Raw genomic sequence first — 25,063 nt, 5'->3', positions numbered from 1 at the left:
AGTAGCGGGGGAGAGAGAGCGAAGGTTGGGACGGCGCGATACCATCCGAGTAGGGGCAGTGTGGGAGGTGTTGGATGAGAGCGAGAGGGAAAAGGATACAAGGCAGTGGTCGGAGACTTGGAGGGGAGTTGCAATGAGGTTAGTGGAAGAACAGCATCTGGTGGACACAGTAACATGGTAGTACTATACTAAGGGAAATGGTGGACACAGTAACATGGTAGTGTGGTAATGCATTATGCAACACGTAGGCTTAGGTTGCTTCAATTAAATTATGCGCAAAGTGAATTGTGTGACGGTCATCGTGTAGGACTTATTTAAGCTTTATGTACACATCACACACATATATTTCTTAGTCTGTGGTAACTCTCATTTCTTAGTCCGTTTCACATCATTTAAAAGAGATGTGTTCACTGGTGTTTTTTAATTTTTTTTAACTAGCAACTCTGAAAAATACGAGGTGAAATCATGACTTCAATGATCTTCAGGTTGGAAAGTCAGAGCTCTAGAAAGAGTGGCGAGTTGGATGACAGTTCAGAATGATTTATCCCAGTTGGAACTCGTTTTTTTCCCCCTCAGAGTTCCCAGTTTTGTTGAATGCACTGAAGTCGGAAGTCTGAAATTTCAGAGATCCCAGTTTTGATTGTGGCAGAAGTCTTGGTTAAGTCTTGGTTTTGGATAGACTAGAAACTGCCAGCCAGCATTGGATCTGCATCAAACAGTACTATCAGGGTTATTCTGCATCAGCAGATTCCACACAATGGTATAGTTAAAATGTTTCAAGGTGAAATAGTTGTAATGAACTCTTAGATGAAATTCAAGAGATTCAGACTTCAAGGGTCTTGTTTGTCTCTCACCCACATAGCCTTGTCTTTCAGCTTCTCTGACCAATGACCTGTTCTGGCATGGGGAGTGTTGAGCCCTGGGGGGGTTACAGGGTCACCAGGTCACGCAGTCGGCTCAAGCAAGGCCATCTCCTCCAAGCGCTCAACACTCAGACAGAAAAGCAATAACACATTAGCCGGAGTGGCTCTCTCCGTGAGCACTGTTTATGCTAACCCTGACCCTAACCCCCTACTTTAGAATCCCAGTCATTTGATTCATCCAGTCTTAATGTTTGTATTGACAGCCGTGGTTATGATGTTGATGTTCTAGGAGAATGGTGCTGCTGTGAGGAGAGATGTTGGACACAAAGTTTGGCTGTAGTTTCAACTGGATACTAAACCCATCGGTTTAATCAATCAAATGTATTTTTAAAGCCCTTTCGACGCCCGCGGATGTCACAAAGTGCTATACAGAAACCCAGCCTAAAACCCCAAACAGCAAGCAATGCAGGTGTATCAGCCACATACTCCCCTTGTCGCTGTGTTGTTAGTTTGACAATCAATGCTTTTAAACAAGGATGCAGTAACCATTACTGCAGCTTAACTGAATATTGGTAGTCTGGCTACCTTGTCTTTACACTCTCGGTCTCTCTGTCTGTCTCGCTGTCTCTTCTCCTGCATCTGCGTCTGACGGTCTCCTGTCTCCTTTCCAGCTGCTGAGCGCTGCAGTGTCTGCTGGTAGAGTTTATTAGGACCATGTGGACCATCTGGAGCGGTTTAGAACCTCATTCCTCCCTTCATTTAGCCGGGGGAATCCAGATATTGTTTCTGTTCCGGCGCTGGGTCACCCTCCTGTCTGAGAGCTAATCAATGATACAGAGCGGAAGCACGTGTAACATCAGAGGAACGGCAGCTTTGAAGAGCGGGGGAGGCAGAGGGGGAGGAGGAAGATTAGTTTGGGATGAAGGGGACATCCTGCAGTAATCCCTCCCCTGTAAGCCTGTGCCTCTACTGCAGGTGCTCTACTCTCCCTCCCTCTCTCTCGCTCCCGATCTCTCTATTAGGCGTGTGTAGAGCAGTGCCTAGGCAGCGAGTATAAGTCTTGGTTAGGTGGTGGTAATAAACGGCAGACATAGCATGTCTTTAGACCCCTATAGAAGGATAGCACCTCATCAAGCAACTCCAGTTTTACCCCACTTCTGACACAGAGCCAGTGTTAGAAAATATCCTTATCATATCTGCTCATATATATTTTTGAAGATCATAGCCGTGACGGTGTTGAGAAGTTTGTGCGAGAGCTTTCTACAGGGAGGCTCTGGGTTTGAGAGGCTTGCTGTCTGCTATTTGCCTCTTAAGTCCTGCTGGGCATTGTGGGTACATCATGGTGCCATGACACTTTGGGCATTGTGGGTACATCGTGGCGCCATGATATCCTGACTAGATGGTCTGTACTCTGCCCTCCTGGGGAAAGGGTCCAGGTTTTAGTCTTGTGGTTTCAGTTCACTGTTGAATGTCTTTAATAGGCAACAGATAGGACGAGCCCCTCCAATAAAAGCCACTGTGCTCATTGGGCTCAGGTCTGTCTAGAGCCATTGCACTTCTAATAGTTTAATGGTCTATCCTACCTTTTAACAACCACGTCCAGTTAAATGGCTCCTATTTATCGCTGGCTCTATTCCCATGAGCAAGATCATATTTCTGAATGGGTTTATTGAAAGCCATGTTTTTCTCCTGTTACTGTCTGGGAGGCAGTCAGAAAATACCATCATCCACATTCTAATGGTCCACTGCTGTCTGCAATGTTGGTTCTGCCTTCATGGAGCTGTAGTATTGGTTCTCTCCCAAGTAAGTTGTAGTGTCGGTACTGCCCTCTGGGAGACGTGGTGTCATGGAGCCACTGTAACTAATGCATTCTGCATCTCTAATCTGCACCAGTCTCCATGACTCACAATATCTCGCTCTCTCTCGCCATCCTGAGGCCCTGCCAGCTATAGGGCCATGAGTCAGGCTGTTTAAACAGCTCGTGTTTTACCAGTCTGGCAGGGAAACTAATAGCTCCATTCACAACATAATGATGGGCTGGTGACACCTGTCATGTGCAGGTGTTTGAACCATGTGACCTGCAACAGCCATTGGTCTTTCCAGGGGGAACAGAACCTTTTTTGTTGTTCTCTTCACTGGCTGAACTAGAGCATGAGAACACATTGGTTATCATACTGATGCACCTGCTCATCAAATACAGAATCCTTCTTGAACAAAGGCTTCTCTCAGGAACAGATTGTTCCATCACTGAACCCAGTGTATGCGTGTATCGACACAATCTCTTCACAGCTTCTCGTTCAAGGTATTTAGTCAGGGTTGGTGTTATATAGGCTGTGTATTGCTTTGTGATTGAAGTGCAATTGGAGAGCGGTAGGTTCTGGGGGTTTGATGGAAACAAAATACATTGGGTGTTTCAGGGCATAGTTTGCCAAATGTCATGTGTTCTTTTTTTTTGGGGGGGGGGGCTCACTGTAGGATATCATGAAGCATTTCCCTCCCTACATGTAGCGCAATGAGACAATCAGCCGAGTAGTCACAATCTGTCTGGAGCAAGTGGCTGTGGTCTCAATTGATTAGTGATGCTGTCTGTGTCTGTCAACCTGCCTGGAAGGCCTGAACATTCTCCTCTAAACAAGCATCAGATTGAATGGGAGACTGTTTCAAACAGGATGGTGGAACACAGGGAGGCAGTATGAGCGTGGCATTGTCTTTTTCGGTTTACCGTGAGACCGGCCTGTATCTGGCATCAAACCTCTTTGAAACAAGGAGATGGTGAAATTAAATGGCACACTTCTCTTAAATGCAGGGTGCTGTGTGTGTGTGTGTGTGATAAAAGATGAAGAGCTGTGACCAGGTCCATCTCCAGACAGGCTGCTCTTAGTATTCCATCCTGTCAGCCTGCTCCCTCTGGAATCAGAAGAAAGAACGGACGCAGAAAGCGATCTGGCCTGGAGAGACGGAAGGGAAAAAAATAAATCTGGCCTTGGAAGTCTGTCTGCAATTTGACACCTCCTTTGTACTTGTTATCAGTTGTCAGCTGCTGCAGATGTCTTGGCTTTAATGGAGAACTTAATTACAATTCAGAGTCAACATGGATCAAAGTCTTTTATGAGGTGGACGGCTGCTTGCAGGTGCTGCTAGGGGTTATTCTGAAGGAGGATTATCATTGTTTTAGCCCCCGTGGACACTTCAGTTAATGGCCACTGCAGTGTTATTGAAGATAATTGAATCATGTCCAAAGCTCAGATTGACTAAATTAGGCATACTAACATACTACAAACCAGGATGAATGACTTAGCCAGGTAACCTTTGATAAACACCCCCCCCCCCCAAAAAAAAGATCTTCGTATTCATTAAGAAATCTAATTGGAATACAGTATGTTTTTTTTGGTTGTCGGGTCAATTACACTATGCCCATTTCAGGTCCTGGGCTGGTGTGGTTACACGTGGTCTGCGGTTGTGAGGCCGGACGTACTGCCAAAGAATCTAAGACTATATTGCAGCGTATTGTAGAGAGATGACCATTCAATTACCTGGCAACAGCTCTGGTGGGCGTTCCTGTAGTCGGCATGCCAATTGCACGCTCCCTCAACTTGACATCTGGAGTGTGATAAAACTGCACATTTTAAAGTAGTCTATTTTAATTGTCTCTAGCACAAGGTGCTCCTGTGTAATGATCATAATCAGCTTGTTAATATACCACACCTGTCAGGTGGCTGGATCAGCTTGGCAAAGGAGAAATGCTCACTAACAGGGATGTAAACAAATTTGTGTACAAAATTGGAGAGAAATCAGCTTTTTGTGCGTATGGAACATTTCTGGGATCTTTTATTTCAGCCCATGAAACGTGGGACCAACATTTTACATGTTTTTGTTCAGTGTAAAATGAAATGCATACACAAAACAGGGCGAGCTGTATGTCAGTTCCTATCGTAGGTCTGTGTAAGAATGTATGGAATAAAACTTAGCTCCTGTCTCTTCCCAGGCCCAGACTGCAAGCACAGAGGAAGTTTGCCCAGTCTCAGCCCAACTCTCCCAGCACCACCCCGGTCAAGGTGTCTGATACCGCCCTGCCCGCACCCTCCGCTCACATCAGAGACATCTCCAGACGAAAACCCAAGACCGAAGATTTCCTCACCTTCCTCTGCCTGAGAGGTACAGTAACCCTGTGGTCCATGCCTCACATCTCACCTTTTCATCCACAAACCCCTTCATCAACCCCCACACACCTGCAGTCCTTCATCCTCCCAACTCACTAATTTACTCATTCAGTCGGCCACTTACTTGCCCAGTCACCATAGCACCATGCGTCTCGTCACCAGGCCAACACCAGGGCCCTGCTTCTCTGACCTCCGTTAGGGCTTCAGTTCAGCAGCCACACATCTCAGGAGAGTTCCAGGCCTTCCCCCCGGCCTGCCTTTGACCTAGATCCAGGACTAGCTGTGCAGAAGGAATAGTTCAGTCAGAGGTCCAGGTTCATTGACCTTGATAAGGCAAACACCAAACCCATTCTGTCCTCACAGGTTACACATTGGCTACAGATAATGTTTTAACAATGAATATTGAATATTGTTATCTGCACACAGTCAGCTTTGAGCACCCCCTACGCACACACCCACACATACATCCTGGTAGAGCCAGATAACCCTGCTCCTGTACCTCAGAGCACAGAGAGGCCTGGGTTGCTCTCTGCCGCCCACCAACGCAAACACGGCCAAGCTAGGGAGAACAGGGCAGCATTTCAGGTTCAGGGTTCAGCTGAAATCCCACCTCTCCTCATTTCTGTATTGGTATAACAGGTTTCTTCAGTGCTATACAGGACTCAAGAAGTTCACTATCATGGACAGGTTTCCCTTTACTCTTTACCTCAATGATGAATTGAAACACGAAAAAAGAAATGGAGAAACTGAGTGGAGTACAGCCTCACCCCAGGAACAAAGAGGATTCTTGGATGTTTTTTTTAATGAACAACCTTGGCCTTGGCTTTTACTGATGTCTTCAATCCCAGAGAGTGTTTAACTCTGAACAGTGTCTCCTCCCACCCAGCAGAACCCTCCCCGACTCATCACAACCAGAAATAGCCCTTTAGGAAGAGTAATGCCTTGATTAGATTAATTTGGTATTGCCATTAACCTCGGCTGGCAACATGAAGTAGGTTAAAACGAACTGGAATCAGCTGGGAGCTAAGAGGCCCAGAGGAGAAGAAGAGATGAAGACTCGTGTTTTAAAAGCCAATGTCACTTCAATGTAACGTAATTAGCGATCAGTCAAACGGACAGGGTTGGCAGCCTTCTTCTTAATGGAACATATCTGTTCTCAGAATCTTTCAGTAAATGTCTTCTATTGTTCAGGTTTTGGACAACTCCTGGATGCTATGCTAACTCCTGACCAGTTTCCTTGTATTATTATTATTATTATTTATTATTTTCCCTTCCCACCCCACCGTGCCGCGCTTGGTTGACCGCTGCACCCCGTCTCCGTGGCAGCCTTATTTATAGCTCTGTTACCCTGCCGAGAGGCGGCCTGATTCCTCTGCAGAGCTCATGCTGCCTTAATGGCATTTTCATACACAGGGTTGTGCTCTCTCTTCCTTCACTTTAATGGCTCGTGTGGAAGATGCCAATACATCGAGGAGACGTGCAAGAATGTCAGGGCAGCGCAGGGGTGTGCGTGCGTGCGCACATGCACGGTCGGTGTCCCGGGGACGGATAGATATAGACCGTAAGGCAGCAACGTTTTTAACGTTTTATTTTTCAAAGGCGCTTTTGCACTTTTGATTTCATTCAAAGGACTTTGTTCATCTGAATCCACTTTGGTGGCCCACGCTAGCTAGGTGTTTCACTGTAGTGGCCCAAGACCAGGCAGCTATGTTTGAGTCTAACACTTACACTTTGTATCAATGTATTTTTTTTTTCTCCCAGAGCTGACATGGAGGGGCTAGGGAGGCAAGGAGCCGGCACACGGCTTCTAGCTCTGGAACAGATCAATGGTGTTCCTGGTCGATATTAGAGGTCAAACGGTCGTTCTGTTCAAACGGCTCCGCTCCTCTCAAATGTTTATCTTATCTGACAAACATGCCACATTTACCCAGCAAGCACCCTGTCTGACCGCTTTAGAAAAGCGTTTGATAATAAAGCGCTGGTTATGAAAGCAGGCCATTTCCACCATGATTTCACGGGGAGAAGTTTTCCTCTGTTCTCTACCGCAGCAGCAGCTTGTAATCTCCCCTGCTTATTCATCTGGGACTCGGCATCATAATGAGCTGTTTTCTTTCTCCAGATTTTTAAACAGGAACGATATATTTTTAATCCCTCTTGGGAAACTGCTGGCTGTTCTGATGCAATGTGGAGTAACGTGCGACGGTCACAAAACGGAGTGAATCGGTCGTGCTGCGTGCCTTCTCGCATCCCTTTTTATTGCGGCGGTGACAGAATCCATTTGGAGCCTGGCCAGCCAGCTCGTCTCTGAGGCTGGGGTAGTAGTCCAGCCAGCCTGTCGGCCTGTGTAGGCTGCCGTAGTATGCTGCAACTCTTGAGTCTTTAGCCTTGGATACAGGCAGCACAGAACCTTGCCTGTAGTGATGGGTAGAGAGGGTAATTGTTGGTAGTGGCTGTGACAATGTCCACGATTCCTCATTGCAGCTGAGCCTCTCTCTGTGTACACAAACACGCATGGCTGAGAGTGCCAGATATAGTAGATGAGTAACCCGCACTAATATGCTTGTCCAATGTTACATAACAGCTACTGGTGTGTGTGTGTGTGTGTGTGTGTGTGTGTGTGTGTGTGTGTGTGTGTGTGTGTGTGTGTGTGTGTGTGTGTGTGTGTGTGTGTGTGTGTGTGGTTGTGTTTACGAAGGCTGATTTTTTTGTAAATATTTTTTAAATAAATAAGTCAGCACCTCCTAGAGCTGACTGGAGTCGAGGGCAGCATGGGTTAATGGATTTGCAGACATTCAGGAATGTAAATCAGAGGCGACATAATCCCCAATCCTCTCAGATTCACTCTGCTACAGCAGCAGCCTGTAAAACAATGTTATTGAAAAAGTCCCAGTCCACACTCTTCCATTCCCTCCTCTCTCCACCCATCTTCTTCCTGACGAGGTGAAGTGGTGTAGTATGAGGGTTTTGGAGAGGGGGCAGAGTGTCTGACATGGTCTCTCCACACACTGTCTCTGTCTATGATGGGGGATTCAGCCAGCGATTGGCCCCCTACTTCCATCGAAGAGGAAGGTCATACACTTGACTCAATGGCGTCTGCTTTTTTTATACACATCTTGAAACTGCTTTTCTGAGAGGCTCTAGAGATTCCGGAGGGTCTTTAGGCTATACCCGAGAACCAGTAGAAGTGCTAATTTTCCCTAACATGGATGTTAGTCAGATTATACATTTGTGTAAAAAAAAAGAAATCCGTTAAAGCTCTCGATTGGCTGTTTAAACTCATTGTTTGAACTCTATTAAAGGACAATGTTTAAGTCGACCATTTTGGTTGTAATTACGCCTGTCTAGTGAAAAATGACAGTCATAATGGACTCTTTCAGCCTTAATTATGATTTGACTGTGGTTCTTAGGCACATGAAAGGTCCATAATTGAGGATTGGGAGGAGGGAGGGGAACAGGCCTGGAGGAGGGACGCCTGGGTTATATTTCTGTGTCTGGGAGCTGACAGAAGGAGTCTCTGCACCAGATAGAGCGGCTGTTGTAAGCCCAGCACCACCCGCTGAAAACGCAGCCTAACTATAGACCAGACACCAGTGACCAGAGGAGCCAGCCCAACAGGCTTCTTCTCTCCCTCCCTCTGACTCCCTCTGACTCTGGGAGCTACTGTAAATACATGGCAGTAACAGGATTACAGGATAACATTGTCCAGTCTCATCCTCTCCTCTCTTTCTCACTTCCCCACAAAGAGATCCCTCACCCATTAGATGCGAACTCACCCCCATGCTCCACACCACCTCGCCAACCCCCAGTCCCCTTTCAAGTCCCCTGGCCCCCCTGGGCCTGCTAGCCATTGGCCCTGTGACCCCAGAGAACACAGAAATTGAAGCCATGTTGTTAATGAAGCAGGTCACTTGGAGCCGATTGGGAGTTTGTTGACTTTAAGTTCCCCTGGCCTCTGTCACCAGGAGAAAGGACCAGTTTGGAGAGCTGACACAAATGTGCTACTATCACACTCCTCTGCAGTCAATCAATCACATTTGTTTTAAAAGCCTTTTTACATCTGGCGTCACAAAGTGCTTATACAGAACCCAGTTAACCCAGTTCTCTACAGCCTGGTCTTAGCCTGACCTGGAGCTGAGACTGAAACCAGCACCCCAAACCTAGTCCAGACATGACTTCTTCTCAGGTTCACATTATACTGTTATCCTAAACCTTACACAATGACCCCTAATAACAATGGACTGGCATCTCTGCTCTCTCTACATGCAGGGATAGTCAAAGTATCAAGTCACACTGGCATTTTAGTCCTGTTGTGATAAGCTTTTTTTTAAACGATGTATGTAACCTTTATTTAACTAGGCAAGTCTGTTAAGAACACATTTTTATTTACAGTGATTGCCTACAGGGGAACAGTGGGTTAACTGCCCTGTTCAGGGGAAGAACGACAGATTTTTACCTTGTCAGCTCTGGGATTCGTTACTGGCCCAACACTCTAACCCCTAGGCTACCTGCCGCTTCAAAAGCTGTGTTGTATTGTGGGTACTGACCGTATTGTTTTTTTTTGTAGGCCTACTAACTATTCTGATGTGCGTGTGAGTCAGAAGGCTCCGATATCACTGTAATTCATTACTGTATTCAACGTAACCCTAACCCCATTGGCTCCCCTATTGTAACCATAAAAATAAGTTGCTTATTAATGATGCTCAACTTAAAGCACAATTTGCTGCAATAGACCAGTTCCTATCATACTGATGATTGCATGGATTTGCATCCAATTTGATTATTGAAGTTTTGATGTCTGACTAATTCTAGCTTCACCACATCTAATTTCAGGTTACTCCTCGTGGCCAAATGAAGGTTAGTTCAATTTCTACCTTTTTTTAAAAAGTACTTATTATCTAAATGTTAATACACAATCATGTACAGTACCTTCGGAAATTATTCATTTTGTTACAGCCTTATTCTAAAATGGATGAAATGGTCCCCCCCCCTCATCAATCTACACAATACCCCATAATGTCAAAGCAAAAACAGGTTTTTAGACACTTTTACTCATTTATAAAAAAAAATAAAACAACTGAAATATCAAATTTACACTAGTATTTTCACTCCCTTTACGCAGTACTTTGCTATGCACCTTTGGCAGCGATTGCAGCCTTGAGTGTTATTGGGTATGATGCTACAAGCTTGGCACACCTGTATTTGGCGTTTCTCCCATTTTCCTCTGCAGATCCTCTCAAACTCGATGGGGAGCGTCGCTGCACAGCTATTTTCAAGTCTCTCCAGAGATGTTGGATTGGTTTTCAGTCCGGGCTCTGGCTGGGCCACTCAAGGACATTCAGACACTTGTCCCGAAGCCACTCCTGCATTGTCTTGGCTGTGTGCTTAAGGTCGTTGTCCTGTTGGAAGGTGCACTTTCGCCAGAGTCTTGAGGTCCTGCGCGCTCTGGAGCAGGTTTTCATCAAGGATCTCTCTCTATTTTTCTCCTTTCATCTTTCCCTCGATCCTGACTAGTCTCCCAGTCCCTGCCACTGAAAAACATCACCACAGCATGATGCTTCCACCACCATGCTTTACCGTAGGGATGTTGCCAAGTTTCCTCCAGAGTTCAATCTTGGTTTCATCAGATCAGATTATCTTGGTTCATGGTCTGAGAGTCCTTTAGGTTCCTTTTGGAATGCTCCAAGTGGGTTGTCGTGCCTTTTACTGAGGAGTGGCTTCCGTCTGGCCACTCTACCATAAAGGCCTGATTGGTGGAGTGCTGCAGAGATGGTTGTCCTTCTGGAAGGTTCTCCCGTCTCTACAGAGGAACTCTAGAGCTCTGTCAGTGACCATTTGGTTCACCTCCCTGACCAAGGCCCTTCTCCCCCAATTGCTCTCTATGGCCGGGAGGCTAGCTCTAGGAAGAGTCTTGGTGGTTCCAAACTTCTCCATTTATGAATGATGGAAGCCACGTTGTTCTTGGGGACCTTGAATGCTTCAGAATTATTTTGGTACCGTTCCCCAGATCTGTGCCTCGACACAATCCTGTCTCAGAACTCTACGGACAATTCCTTCGACCTCATGGCTTGGTTTTCTGAAATGCACTGCCAAGTGTGGGACGTTATACAGACAGTTGTGTGCCTTTCCAAATCATGTCCAATCAATTGACTTTACCACAGGTGGACTCCAATCAAGTTGGCGAAACATCTCAAGGAGGATCAATGGAAACCGAGCTCAATTTAGAGTCTCATAGCAACAGATCTGAATACCTATGTAGATAACTTATTTCTGTTTTTTATGTGTAATGTGCCAAAATGTCCGAACCTGTTTTCGCTTTGTCATTATGTGGTATTGTGTGTAGTTTGCTGTTACGTAACAAAATGTGGGAAAAGTCTATGGGTCTGAATACTTTCCGAAGGCACTGTATTTCCCACTGTCATTACGAATTATCATTTTTATTTTATATACTGTGACATGAAAAAGAAATGGAATGATTGATAACACAAACTTAATTCAAACATTAACATAGGTCTAATCAAAGCTCATTGGAGACATTACAACGGTTTAAACCAATAAACCACAATGGAGACCGCTGATGCATACAAACCAGCTTCCCTTTCCTCTGGTGTCTCTAATGGCTCTAGCCCGAAAGTGGTTCCTAGTCCTAAAGCGGTTCCTAGTCCTACGGAGGACTGGGTCCTTCGCCAGCTGGCCATGGAACTGCTTTCTCTGTGCTCCGGGTTAGGGTTCTGCAACTGGCGGCCGAAGGGCAGAATTTGGCCAGTGGGTGATTTTATTTGGCCACCCAAATGTTGTTGGACATGAAACACTAAAACATTTGTTAGGAAAGGGTTCCTAATGTTTGATATACTCAGTGTATTTGTTCGTGTACAAATACTTTTGGTAGTGAATGTGGACACCTGCCTGTCAAATCTCATTCCAAAGTTATGGGCATTAATATGGAGTTGGTCCCCCCCCTGGTATAACAGCCTCCGCTCTTCTAGGAAGGCTTTCCACTAGATATTGGAACATTGCTGCGGGGACTTTCGTCCATTCAGCCACAAGGATTAGTGAGGTTGGGCGATTAGGCCTGGCTCGCAGTCGGAGTTCCATTTCATCCCAAAGGTGTTTGATGGGGTTGAGGTCAGTGTTCTGTGCAGGCCAGTCAAGTTCTTCCACACCGAGCTCAACAATCCATTTCTGTATGGACCTTGCTTTGTGCACAGGGGCATTGTCATGCTGAAACAGGAAAGGGCCTTCCACAAACTGTTGCCACAAAGTTGGAAGCGCAGAATCGTCTAGAATGACATTGTATGCTGTAGCATTAAGATTTCCCTTCACTGGAACTAAAGGGCCTAGCCCAAACCATGAAAAACAGCACCAGACCATTATTCTTGTTCCACTGAACCGTACAGTTAGCACTATGCATTGGGGCAGGTAGCGTTTTTGTGGCGTCCGACATACCCATATTCGTCCGTCGGACTGCCAGATGGTGAAGCGTGATTCGTCACTCCAGAGAAAGTGTTTCTACTGCTCCAGAGTGCAATAGCAGTGAGCTTTACACCACTCCAGCCAAAGTTTGGCATTGCGCATGGAGATATTAGGCTTGTGTTTGGCTGCTCAGCCATGGAATGCCGATTCATGAAGCTCCCGACTAACAGTTATTGCGCTGACGTTGCTTCCAGAGGCAATTTGGAACTCTGTAGTGAGTGTTGCAACCGAGGACGGACAATTTTTACGAGCTTCAGCACTCGGCGGTCCTGTTCTGTGAGCTTGTGTGGCCTACAACTTTGCGGCTGAGATGTTTCTCAGAACAGGGCAAACTGGCTCTAACCAGAATAAAAAGACGAGTGGAAGGCCCTGGTGCACAACTGTGCAAGAGGACATGTAAATTAGTGTCTAGTTTGAGAAACCAACGCCTCACAAGTCCTCAACTGGCAGCTTCGTTAAATAGTACACGCAAAACACCAGTCTCTACGTCAACAGTGAAGAGGCAACTCCGGGATGCTGGCATTCTTGGCAGAGTTGCAAAGAAAAGGCCATATCTCAGTCTGGCCAATAAAAATAAAAGATCAAGATGGGCAAAAGAACACACACACTGGGCAGAGGAATTCTGCCTAGAAGACCAACATCCCTGAGTTGCCTCTTCACTGTTGACATTGAGACTGGTGTTTTTGTGGGTACAATTAATGAAGCTGCCAGCTCAAGAAAAGATCTGCCCGCTGCTCAATCTACTTGATGATCCCTGCTCTAGGCATTATAGGTGAACTACGGGTGTAGGACCACATAAGGACCTATACACTGTCAACACTATTAGTATTCTACACTCTATGAATGTTCTATTGCAGTGTTAAATCATTCATATCAACATACCCATGACTCACCTGTATTTATTCAATTATCCCAGTGTCCCATAATGCACCGGTCGCACTCCTATATAATTTGAGAGACACTGGAACATGGCGCAGACAATGGGAATTGTTATGCATGTTAACACAGGAGAGCAAGGAAAAGGTGGGAGGGAGAGGAGATTTAATATCACCCGTTTATTTTATTTAATTTTTTTACATTTTCTGGGATGCTGTGATTTTACAGTACTGGTGTTTGCCAGCACATTACACTCTGTCAAAAGGCTGCAGTAGTTCTCTCTCCTCGCTTGGTAGGTTCTCACTAGTTTTAACACTGTTCTCTCTCTCTCTCTCTCTCTCTCTCTCTCTCTCTCTCTCTCTCTCTCTCTCTCTCTCTCTCTCTCTCTCTCTGTTCTCTCTCTCCTAGGGTCATCAGTGTTGCCCAGTAACATGGCGTACTTTGGGAGCTCTCAGGATGAAGATGCACTGGATGATGAAGAGGAGTACGAGGATGTAAAGCCAGATGTCAGCATGGCATCTACTTCCTGTCAGTCCACGCCCAGGAAGGGCAAACCCCAAGGGAAACATGCCGTCAATGGCCACGGTATGACAATGTCCTCTTACTTACCTAACCTCAATGCTAACCTTAACCCTACAAAACTATCCTCTTTCTCACCTACCCAACCCTGAACCTCCTGGGAAACACGCTGTCAACGGCTATGGTGCGACACTTCAGCCGTCATACTGCCAGCTCCCTTAGTCTCTATAGAACTCTGTACATGCAATAGAGTACGGTACCACACCCCACTCTGACCAATCACAACAGACATTTAACACTGACCAATCATGTTTTTTATTTTTATTTCACCTTTATTTAACCAGGTAGGCTAGTTGAGAACAAGTTCTCATTTGCCACTGCGACCTGGCCAAGATAAAGCATAGCAGTGTGAACAGACAACACAGTTACACATGGAGTAAACAATTAACAAGTCAATAACACAGTAGAAAAAAAGGGGAGTCTATATACAATGTGTGCAAAAGGCATGAGGAGGTAGGCGAATAATTACAATATTGCAGATTAACACTGGAGTGATAAATGATCAGATGATCATGTACAGGTAGAGATATTGGTGTGCAAAAGAGCAGAAAAGTAAATAAATAAAAACTGTGGGGATGACGTAGGTGAAAATGGGTGGGCTATTTACCAATAGATTATGTACAGCTGCAGCGATCGGTTAGCTGCTCAGATAGCTGATGTTTGAAGTTGGTGAGGGAGATAAGTCTCCAACTTCAGCAATTTTTGCAATTCGTTCCAGTCACAGGTAGCAGAGTACTGGAACGAAAGGCGGCCGAATGAGGTGTTGGCTTTAGGGATGATCACTGAGATACACCTGCTGGAGCGCGTGCTACGGATGGGTGTTGCCATCGTGACCAGTGAACTGAGATAAGGCGGAGCTTTACCTAGCATGGCCTTGTAGATGACCTGGAGCCAGTGGGTCTGGCGACGAATATGTAGCGAGGGCCAGCCGACTAGAGCATACAAGTCGCAGTGGTGGGTGGTATAAGATGCTTTAGTGACAAAACGGATGGCACTGTGATAAACTGCATCCAGTTTGCTGAGTAGAGTGTTGGAAGCGATTTTGTAGATGACATCGCCGAAGTCGAGGATCGGTAGGATAGTCAGTTTTACTAGGGTAAGCTTGGCAGCGTGAGTGAAGGAGGCTTTGTTGCGGAATAGAAAGCCGACTCTAGATTTGATTTTAGATTGCAGATGTTTGATATGAGTCTGGAATGAGAGTTTGCAGTCTAGCCAGACACCTAGGTACTTATAGGTGTCCACATATTCAAGGTCGGAACCATCCAGTGTGGTGATGCTAGTCGGGCATGCGGGTGCAGGCAGCGATCGGTTGAAAAGCATGCATTTGGTTTTACTAGCATTTAAGAGCAGTTGGAGGCCACGGAAGGAGAGTTGTATGGCATTGAAGCTCGTTTGGAGGTTAGATAGCACAGTGTCCAATGACGGGCCGAAAGTATATAGAATGGTGTCGTCTGCGTAGAGGTGGATCAGGGAATTGCCTGCAGCAAGACCAACATCATTGATATATACATATATATGATTGAGGGTGGATTGGTTCAAATGGACCTAATGTGCACAAGAGACCCACACGGTTAGAGCTGTCTGCAACCGAGCATGGCTGAGTTGGATGGAGGGAGGTAGGGAGAGCATGGAGACTGAGGAACTCACATGGGAGTGTGGCAGGGAGCATTCCATCTTTCCACTCCAATTAACACTAGGAGGGAACAGCGGTAACAAGGTGTTTATGCATTCAGCTCACAGCTGGCCAGGGAGGAGGGGAACAGGGATGGAAAACAAGGAGCACACACCCCAAAGCTCCACCGCTCACACACACACACACACACACACACACACACACACACACACACACACACACACACACACACACACACACACACACACACACACACACACACACACACACACACACACACACACACACACACACACACACACACACACACACACACACACACACACACTGTGTGTGGTTCTGAGGGGAGCTTGTCTTAATGAAACACGTCATGTTAAAACACAATGTGTCAGTGGTGATGAAGGCTACAAGCAGGCAAAGCCACGCAATAAATAGCTACATGTTATCAGTGGCATATGCTTGGTGTTGCTCAGCAACTTTCAGTGGTTATTATAGAAACACACACACTTGTAAGTACAGTGATATGTTCCTGACTTTGTCGTCCTCCTCCCTGTGACACCAGATCCACCAGCCCAGGCAATCCCCATGGAAACAAGGCCAGTGTTCTTAGTTCCAAGTACCTGAGAAGTCGGTCTCAGTCAGTGGCCATTTTTAGCATGTATATCTGGGTCGGGAAATCTTTCTTTACATGCATGCCAGCAAAGCCACTAGACAGTACATGAATTGCACTATAATGGTGACAAACTTGTTATGGCCTACATGGTGCTCTGCTGTTGGTACAGCTTTAACAGCCGTCCCAACACCATACCACCGCGACACCTGGCTATCAGCGGACTGAAACAAATGTGTTTTCTACCGACAATTGAGATGTACAAACTATGGCATAAGGGGACAACGAGCTTGTAGGAGGCAATCTGTAATTTTGATTAAGACATTAACGAGTGCGCCAGGACGGACGTAGTCGATATAACCATTTGTTCAGCACTTTTGAAATGTACAGCGACAATTCATAACATGGGCACATGGGCTACTAACAGCTTACTACCCAACATGCACTTAGTATTACTTTCTGAGCTACAGTATACATATCGCTCTGGCATATCACATCATTTATGCATTTATACAAGATATTTTTGGACTCGCCTTGCTGTGCTCCCTTGAACAGGAAGGTGATGTGTCGCTCCTTTGTGGGAACGTTTTGTCATCAAAGTCTGGTGTTCTCTTGATTTATGGTGCTTTCAAGATAACTCTGGGGGGGAAGACGAGGTCGAATCATGACGACGTAAGGGATCTTCAGGTTGGAGCTCTCGAAAGAGGCCCTTGCAATTCCGACTTGGATTAATGTTCAAAATGTATTTTCCCAGTCTGAGCTTGTTTTCTTCCAAGTTCCCAGTTGTCTTGAACTCACTGAAGTCAGAGATTTCCAGGTTTTGAGTGTGGCAGAAGTCATGCTGGATTGGCATTGTTTGCGAACTGATATGTAACGTATTAACATGCAAAACAGGCACACAAAAAAGACTGGTCGCCACTGCTCCCAGTACAGTGTTAGGCCTGGTCTGTAAGTACCATAGAAGCCTGTATCCCAGTACAGTATTATACCTGGCCATTACAGTACACTATAAGGCCGTGTGTCAGATGTGACACTTTTAAAATGTAGCGTGGGCAGTACTTCAGTAGTTTATTTGAGCTGCTGTGCACCGAGTGAGAAATCATAGAGCTCTGCTTTCATTACCCTGCACCTTGCTAACCCCAGCCATGTTTACATTTTCTAAATTAAACACCTTTTTATTGAGTTCAGTTTTCCAGTAGCTTTTCAAAATGCTGAAGGGACTTAGACAGACGGGGGGGGGGGGGGGGGGGGGGGACCGACCATGTCGTTTTATAAACGCCAGCGACTGTTGATATTAAAACACTAAAAAAATAAAAGAATAAAACATAGTGAACCTCCAATAAAATATAAAGAGAGCTATTGACTGTGTTAATTGTAATGGTTCAGACGGCTAATATCAGTGCTTCTGCTCTAGTCTGAGGTTAGCAGGGCTGTCGTCTGGTGCTTGACCAATATAATGTTCACCACAAGTCACTGTACAAGACTGGAGGAAATATTTCATTGAAATGATAAATTCTTGTTAAAGTTTTAATATACACAGTGCCTTCAGAAAGTATTCACAACCCTTGACTTTTCCCACATTTTGTTACAGCCTGAATTTGAAATGGATTAAATGTATTTATTTTGTTGCCTCACTGGCCTACACACAATACACCATAATGTCAGTGGAATTGTTGTTTTTATTTTGTACAAATGAATTACTAAAGAAAAGCTGAAATGTCTTGAGTCAATAAGTATTCAACCCCTTTATGGCAAGCCTAAACACTTTCAGGAGTATTGCTTAAGTTCCATGTACTCTCATTGTGTGCAATAATAGTGTTCAACATGAATTTTGAATAACTTCCTCATCTCTGTACCTCACACATATATAATTGTCTGTAAGGTCTCTCAGTTGAGCAGTGAATTTCAAACACAGATTCTACCACAAAGACCAGGGAGGGCACCTATTGGTAGATGGGTAAACATAAAAAAATCAGACACTGAATATACCTTTGAGCACGGTGAATTTATTAATTACACTTTAGATGGTGTATCAATACACCCAGTCACTACAAAGATACAGGTGTCCTTCCGCACTCTGTTGCCAGAGAGGAAGGAACCGCTTAGGCCAAGGGTAACTTTTTAAAAACAATTTAGAGTTGAATGGCTGTGATGGAGGAAAACTGAGGATGATGAACAACATTGTAGTTACTCCACAATACTAACCTAATTGACAGAGTGAAAAGGAGGAAGCCTGTACAGAATAAAAATATTCCAAAACATACATCCTGTTTGCAACAAGGCACTAAAGTAATACTGCAACAAATTGTGGCAAAGAAATTCACTTTTTTGTCCTGAATGCAACACATTACGGAGTACCGTTCTCCATATTTTCAAGCATAGTGGTGGCTGCATCATGTTATAGGTATGCTTGTAATCATTAAAGACGAGAGTTTTTCAGGATATAAAAGAAACAGAACGGAGCTCAGCACAGGTAAAATCGTAGCGGAAAACCTGGTTGTCTGCTTTCCACCAGACACTGGGAGATAATATATGCCATTTAGCAGACGCTTTTATCCAAAGCGACTTACAGTCATGTGTGCATACATTCTACGTATGGGTGGTCCCGGGAATCGAACCCACTACCCTGGCGTTACAAGCGCCCCCAATTCACCTTTCAGCAGTACAATAACCTAAAACACAAGGCCAAATCTACACTGGAGTTAGTTACCAGGAATACATTGCATGCTCCTGAGTGGCACAGTTAAAGTTCTGACTTTAAATATGCTTGAAAATCTATGGCATGACCTGAAAATGGTTGTCTAGCGATGGTCAACAAACAATTTGACAGAACTTAAAGAATTTTGAAAACAATAATGGGCAAATGTTGCACAATCCAGGTGTGGAAAGCTCTTAGACTTACCCAGAAAGACTCACGGCTGTATTCTCTGCCAAAGGTGCTTCTATTTACTTATGAAATTAGATGTATATATTTAATTTTAATAAACATGTTTTCACTTTGTCATTATGGGGTATTGTGTGTAGATGGGTGAGACGTTTGTATTTAATCCATTTTGAAATGAAGGCTGTAACACAACAGAATGTGGAATAAGTCATGGGGTATGAATACTTTCTGAAGGCTCTGTAAGCCAGCAGCATCCCTCCTACACTGCCCTGAAATCATATTTTCCTCTGTTGGTCCGGTGTTCAACCTCCTAAGCTGGTCTAAGGTCATCTTTCTTTCCTGTTGGTTCAGTGTTGAACGGCCCCAGCAAGGCGCCCCGAGACAGCCCCAAGCCCAGAGGGAAGGAGTGGGTGCAGGTGAGAGAGCGCAGTGAGAGAGCCGAGGCCCGGAGGGAGCAGGCCCTCAGCCAGCTAAAGGCTACAGCCAGGGGCCACACTACCAACGGACTGCCCCACAGGAGGGCTGCAGAGGAGCTCAGCAAGCAGGTACTGGATCATACTTCATCTATGCCTGAACAGTATGCTTCGTTGATTTGGCTAATATGTAACTCTCTAATGGTCATAAAGGTGGCTGACCAGCATGCCTCCGTAGCCACCAGGCGCGTGATTAAAGAGCAGACATTATCGTCATTAGAAGAGCAGTAATGTGTTATGATAAAAAAAGATTATACATTAATAGAGTAACATGATAGCAGCATGCTCAGTGTTGTGTGAAATCCCTGAGCTCCTCTCCTCCCTTTGTCTCCGTGTAATGATTGTATTTCAGTCTTCTACTATATTTAGTACTGAGGCTGGGTTGTGAAAGCTGCCTTCCTGTCCAAGACGTTCTGTTGGTTTAAAATAGCTCTACTAAGGAGGAGAGGTCGGGAGGAGGATGGAGGGTAACTTTGACTTGGCTCAAAAAGCACATTGTGCTTCTGACAACTCCGTGAACTAATCAGAATGGAGTGCTGGGGGCTTTGCCTCGTCAGAGAGGTGTAGCATCAAGACTAGCAGCTCTCCCAGACGGCCAGCAGACGTGGCCGAGCCACGCTGTCTCATGTTGATGCTGGGCCTGTCGGTTTTAAGTGCCGCCAACTGACTAATTAAGGAACAATGAATCTCAATGAGCAGGGGAGAGCCAAGACAAACCACGCTCAAGTTATTGGCCTTTGTTCTATCCCCCCTCCTTCTACCCTCCTCTCTCTGCTTTCGCTCTCTCCTTCTGATTACCCCCCTCTCTCCTTACTCTTTACCTCTGTTCATGTGTTATGCTGGCAGATTTACCATCCTTGGCAACAGAGCTCCAATCATTTTGAGGTATTAGCATTTTGTGTTTTCTGATATTAACTGTGAGTGCAGCAGCAGGCTGATGTCCAATCCCCTGGCCGAAAGCATCAGGATCCCTTATCTGTGGAAGGAAATCAGCCATAGGTTAAATTATTATCATACAAGAACCCAATGGCCCTGTTGTATAGCAGTTAGAGTAAGCCAGAGTCATGATGTTTGATAAGATCCAAACTGAGGAATGTTAATTGCGCAGGAATATTGGGTTGCTGCTCCGGTATCCCGTTGACCTTTCTGTCTCAGTTTAAAAGTCAATATTCTGAAGGCTATTCATGAAGACGAAGGCCACATCTTTTCAGCTATCACATTGGAGGATTTGTTTGTTTGTGTGTGTGTGTGTGTGTGTGTGTGTGTGTGTGTGTGTCTGTTTCTCTAAGCATTGGAAGGGTTACGTTTCTAGCTCCTCTTCCTGATCCAGTCTGTTTGTTGAGATGTTTGTTGAGATGGATCCAGTCTGTTCCTATAAGCAGCTGAGTTGCAGATGTTCCATGTAAATCTTCTCGCCATCCTGCAGATTGGCTATAGCAACACATGATGTCATCCTGGCCCTTCCCCCGCCACCCCCCCCCCCTCTTCCCACTCACGTGTGACCAAAATCCACTTCAGAGGGTTTGCTGTGTTTCTGTTCTCATTCTCTCTCCCCCTCTCACCTCTGTTTCCGGCACTGAATTTTCTCCTTCGTTCTCACCAGTCCTTTGGTGCTTTCTACAGTAACATGGAGCCTTCTCCTGCTCCATGGGGCTGGGATGTAGCCCGTCTTCTCTCTCCCTCTCCTCTTTTCTCTCCTCTGCCTCGGACCAGACTATTACAGTGCAAGGCAAGGGCTCACGTGCACACCAACCCTCAAGGCTTGTGCAGCAGCACAGTGCCGGTGAGCTCTCTAGTGGTGAAACTAAAGTAGACCACCACCCAGCCCGCTGTGCCTTCTTGTCAGCATATCTGTTCAGTCACAGTTGGCTGAGGGGCTTTCTGTTTCTATTACTTTGGTCTTTGAGGCCAAACAGATGAGTTTGACCCTAAAGGAAGGTGTTTAAATTCTGCAGACGGAAGTCTTGAGAGTCTTTATTTAATCTGGTTATGACCCTAACCTTCTAGAGTTCTAGAATCGGATGTGTTCGTTGGTTCTTTGCGTTATGTTTCGAGCCCCTGGTAGACGTCACGCTGCGTTTAGACATCATCACTCTGGCCTGCCGGGGCGACGCCGTTCCTTCTCTCTCACAAATACAAGGGGCTTTATTGGCATGCGAAACGTGTTTACATTGCCTAAGCAAGTGAAATAAATAAAAGTTATAACTCAACCGATCAGTAACATTGCACTCTCAAAGGTTTGAAAATGATAGACATTTCAAGTGTTATATTATCCGCTATGTACAGTGTGTTAGCAATGTGCAAATAGTTGTAGTATGAATAGTAGGCGACGATAAATAAACAAATTATTGGTGGTATTTACAATGTTTGTTTGTTTGTTTGCTTCACTGGTTGCCATTTTTCTCATGGCAACGGGACACATCTTGCTGCTGTGATTGCACACTGAACAGATATGGGAGTTGATCAATGTTTATTTTTTAAATTCATTGTGGGTCCATAGGATCTGTGGGAAATGTTTATCTCCTATGGTGGTCATACATTGGACAGGAGGTTAGGAAGTGCAGCTCAGTTTCCACCTCATTTTGTGGGCAGTGTGCACAAAGCCGGTCTTCTCTTGAGAGCCAGGTCTGCCTATGGCTGCCTCTCTCAATCGCAATGGATTTTCTTAATTTTGCGTCAGTCTCTGTGGTCAAATATGCTGTTTTTGTGGTTGAATCTTTCCAGTGTCAATTAGATATCTTTTTGCCTTTTTCATAATTTGTTTGGGTCAAATTGTGTTGCTGTCCTGGGGCTCTGTGGGGTCTTTGTGAACAGAGCCCCAGAACCAGCCGGCTGAGGGGCCTCTTTTCTAGGTGGATCTCTCTGTAGGTGATGGAATGTGTAGGCATTCTGTGTGTCTCTCGTCTCCTCTCTCTCTGTCGCCTCTCTTGCTGTCAACTCCCCCCCCTCTCTCCCCTCCCTTCTCCCCCCTCTCGCTCTCCATCCTCTGTATTTTTCCACTGTTGGAGTGGAAGGGGACAGGATTGATGAAGGGGGTCACATTTCACTCCCCTTATCTTTTAATAGCCTCTCTTTGTGCTGGCTGCACCTGATAGGAATACAATACAGCTGCGGCCCTGCTTCAAACGCAGCCGTCAAGCCTGCTGTCACCTCCCTCTGGCACCTCGCTGGTTCGATAACGCCATCCTCTCATCTCCTCTGCATAGTTTGCTTACAGCAGGGCTACTAGGTTCACTTACAACAGGGTGCTACTCAAACGGACAGGGATGCAGTGGGAAGAACAGCAGAGCAGCTAGTGGGGTCGAAGCAGGAAGCTGGTGTCCAGCTGCCAGAAACCCCAACGTATCCATCCCAGGGTCTCAGTCCAGACATCCCCTCTGTTTTGACTACACACAACTTTTCCATTTTACTACACACACACACACATGTATATTAACATGAATGACGTTCGTTCCCGATCAGGTTGATGCTAGTCTGTATCATGTTCTGGGGCGGGTGGTTTAGGGGCAGCACTAAAACTAGGGCAAGTAAAAAAAAACATGACGGGAGAGAGGGAACTGAGAGTCGACTCTGCTTCTTCCACTGGTGGGTCTGGGTGGCTTTATTCCCCCAGCTGCCATTAGCCAGTGAGGTCCCCGATGTAACCCAAACTACCTACATTAGAGCTCACATGTTCAGCAGGGGTTCTCAGATCTGCAAAAAAAAAAAAAGTTTATTTTCGCTATTAAAGAGGTTAAGGAAACCATACCAAATAAAACTGGCTTTCTGCTGAGATGGGGTTTCAAGTAGTAACCCGTTTTGTACATACAGCAGTTGGCTCTGAAGTGAACCTCACTCTCCATGTTAGGGCCGGCATGGCTTTTTCATCTGTTGAAGCCGATACTGATCGTTTATTTGCCCTGTGAGGAGTGTTTGTCTATAACTAGCTGATTTGAAAGTACAGCAACCCTGTATAGGCTTTAATGAATGGCAGCAATTTCCCCATAGCATTAAGTTCTAACCCAAACTCTTTACTTTTATAGCTGTTTCAGCGAGTTAATGTTTGCTTGGAGTTTTTACTTCAATGTCAAGTGCCAGCTCCTGAGAGTGTTGGTGCATTGAGTCTGTTTTCTATGTTGCTGCACTACAGTATGTGAATAAAAAACTCCATGTTTCTGTTCTCTCTCTCTCGCCTCCCACTCTCAGGTCTCTAAAGTGAACGGAGTCACACGGGCGTCCCAGACAGGCATGCACGCGGCCGGTGCCAAAAAACCGAAAGACTTCAGACTGCCGTCCAAAACTGTGAATGGCCTCGTCACATACACCAAAGGAAAACGAGAAATGGTCAAGAAAACCAAACTGAACAAGCGCAAACACAGCACTGCTGCTACCCATAGAGCCCATAGCAACAATCGCCACCACAACCACCTCCAGCGCCACCAGCGACTCCCCCTCTCCAACTCAGGAAAAGCCCAGAATAGCAAAGCAAAAACAAGCAAACAGGTGCTATTATCCAATGGGGTGCACAAGGTGACCAATGGGGACGGAGTGCGCTTCAACGGGCACCTCTGTGCCAAGCAGGAGGTGGGCAGGCAGGGGCGTGAGGGACTGAGGAACTCCAAGCGGAGGCTGGAGGTGGCGGTGGCTGCCATCGGGGCGGTGGCTGACTCCCAGGGTAAGCTGGTCGTCCTGGAAACTAACCCCAACCGTAAGAAGACCAAACAGAACCAGAGCAGCCCCCTGGACGGTAAGACCAAGCACCAGACCAGCCCTCTGGAGACACGTAGTAAGAAAGCGTGTCAGGGCAAGGCCTCGGTCCCTAACGGACACATCGTCATGGAAACCACCCCTCCCCCCTCCCTGCTAGCCCCACCCCCTCCCCCCACACCACTAGCCAATCCAGAGCCAGGGCATCAGCGGCCCAAGCGAGCGTCAGCCGGCAAGTTGATGTTCATCAGACAAGCACAGCACCGGGCGCAGGCTGCCTCTAACCCTAACCACACCCACACCCTTAACCGCTCAACTACCTCAGAGTCGCCTGGCCACACCCCTGGGCATACCCCTCACAAACCAGCAGAGCCTCGGCCTGACAGGGAGTGGGAAAGGGAGAAGGAGCGGGATGAAGAGAGGGAGAGGGCGGAGAGGAGCAGGGCGAGCTGGGCAGCGTTGGGTGAGGCACCAGAGTTCTGTCCCACCCAGCGGGAGTTCCAGGACCCCCTGGTGTACCTGGACTCTGTGCGGGAGGGGGCGGAGCCCTGCGGACTGTGTCGGGTGGTTCCCCCGGCTGACTGGCGCCCAGAGTGCAAACTGAATGATGAGATGCGCTTTGTGACCCAGGTGCAGCGCATCCACAAGCTAGGCCGTCGCTGGGGCCCTAACGTACAGAGGCTAGCCTGCATCAAGAAGCACCTCAAATCTCAGGGCATCACCATGGAAGACCCCCCACTCATCGGTGAGTCTAACTGACTGTCCATACTTTACCAGCAACACTACCCTAACACTGGTCATCAGTTAGTCTGACTGACTATCCATACTT

General features: G+C 46.2%; 1 protein-coding gene across 2 annotated transcripts in view; it reads left to right on the top strand.

The window, feature by feature from the left end:
* LOC124012148 (protein Jumonji-like) overlaps nt 1–25,063 on the top strand; it is a 96,789-nt gene that overhangs the window by 60,217 nt on the left and 11,509 nt on the right. The window contains exons 4-8 of one of the 2 annotated variants that reach the window (XM_046325611.1): nt 4,849–5,018; nt 9,854–9,877; nt 13,778–13,954; nt 19,427–19,620; nt 23,734–24,979. In XM_046325611.1, the coding sequence (XP_046181567.1) occupies nt 4,849–5,018; nt 9,854–9,877; nt 13,778–13,954; nt 19,427–19,620; nt 23,734–24,979 (1,811 nt within the window). The remainder of the gene's footprint in view (nt 1–4,848; nt 5,019–9,853; nt 9,878–13,777; nt 13,955–19,426; nt 19,621–23,733; nt 24,980–25,063) is intronic. The other variant, XM_046325612.1, reaches the window with a different exon arrangement.

The sequence above is a fragment of the Oncorhynchus gorbuscha genome, linkage group LG24 (assembly GCF_021184085.1).
Source record: "Oncorhynchus gorbuscha isolate QuinsamMale2020 ecotype Even-year linkage group LG24, OgorEven_v1.0, whole genome shotgun sequence".
NCBI lineage: Eukaryota > Metazoa > Chordata > Actinopteri > Salmoniformes > Salmonidae > Oncorhynchus > Oncorhynchus gorbuscha.
The sequence above is the reverse complement of the archived record's forward strand: the minus strand, read 5'-3'. Positions and strand labels throughout refer to the sequence as shown.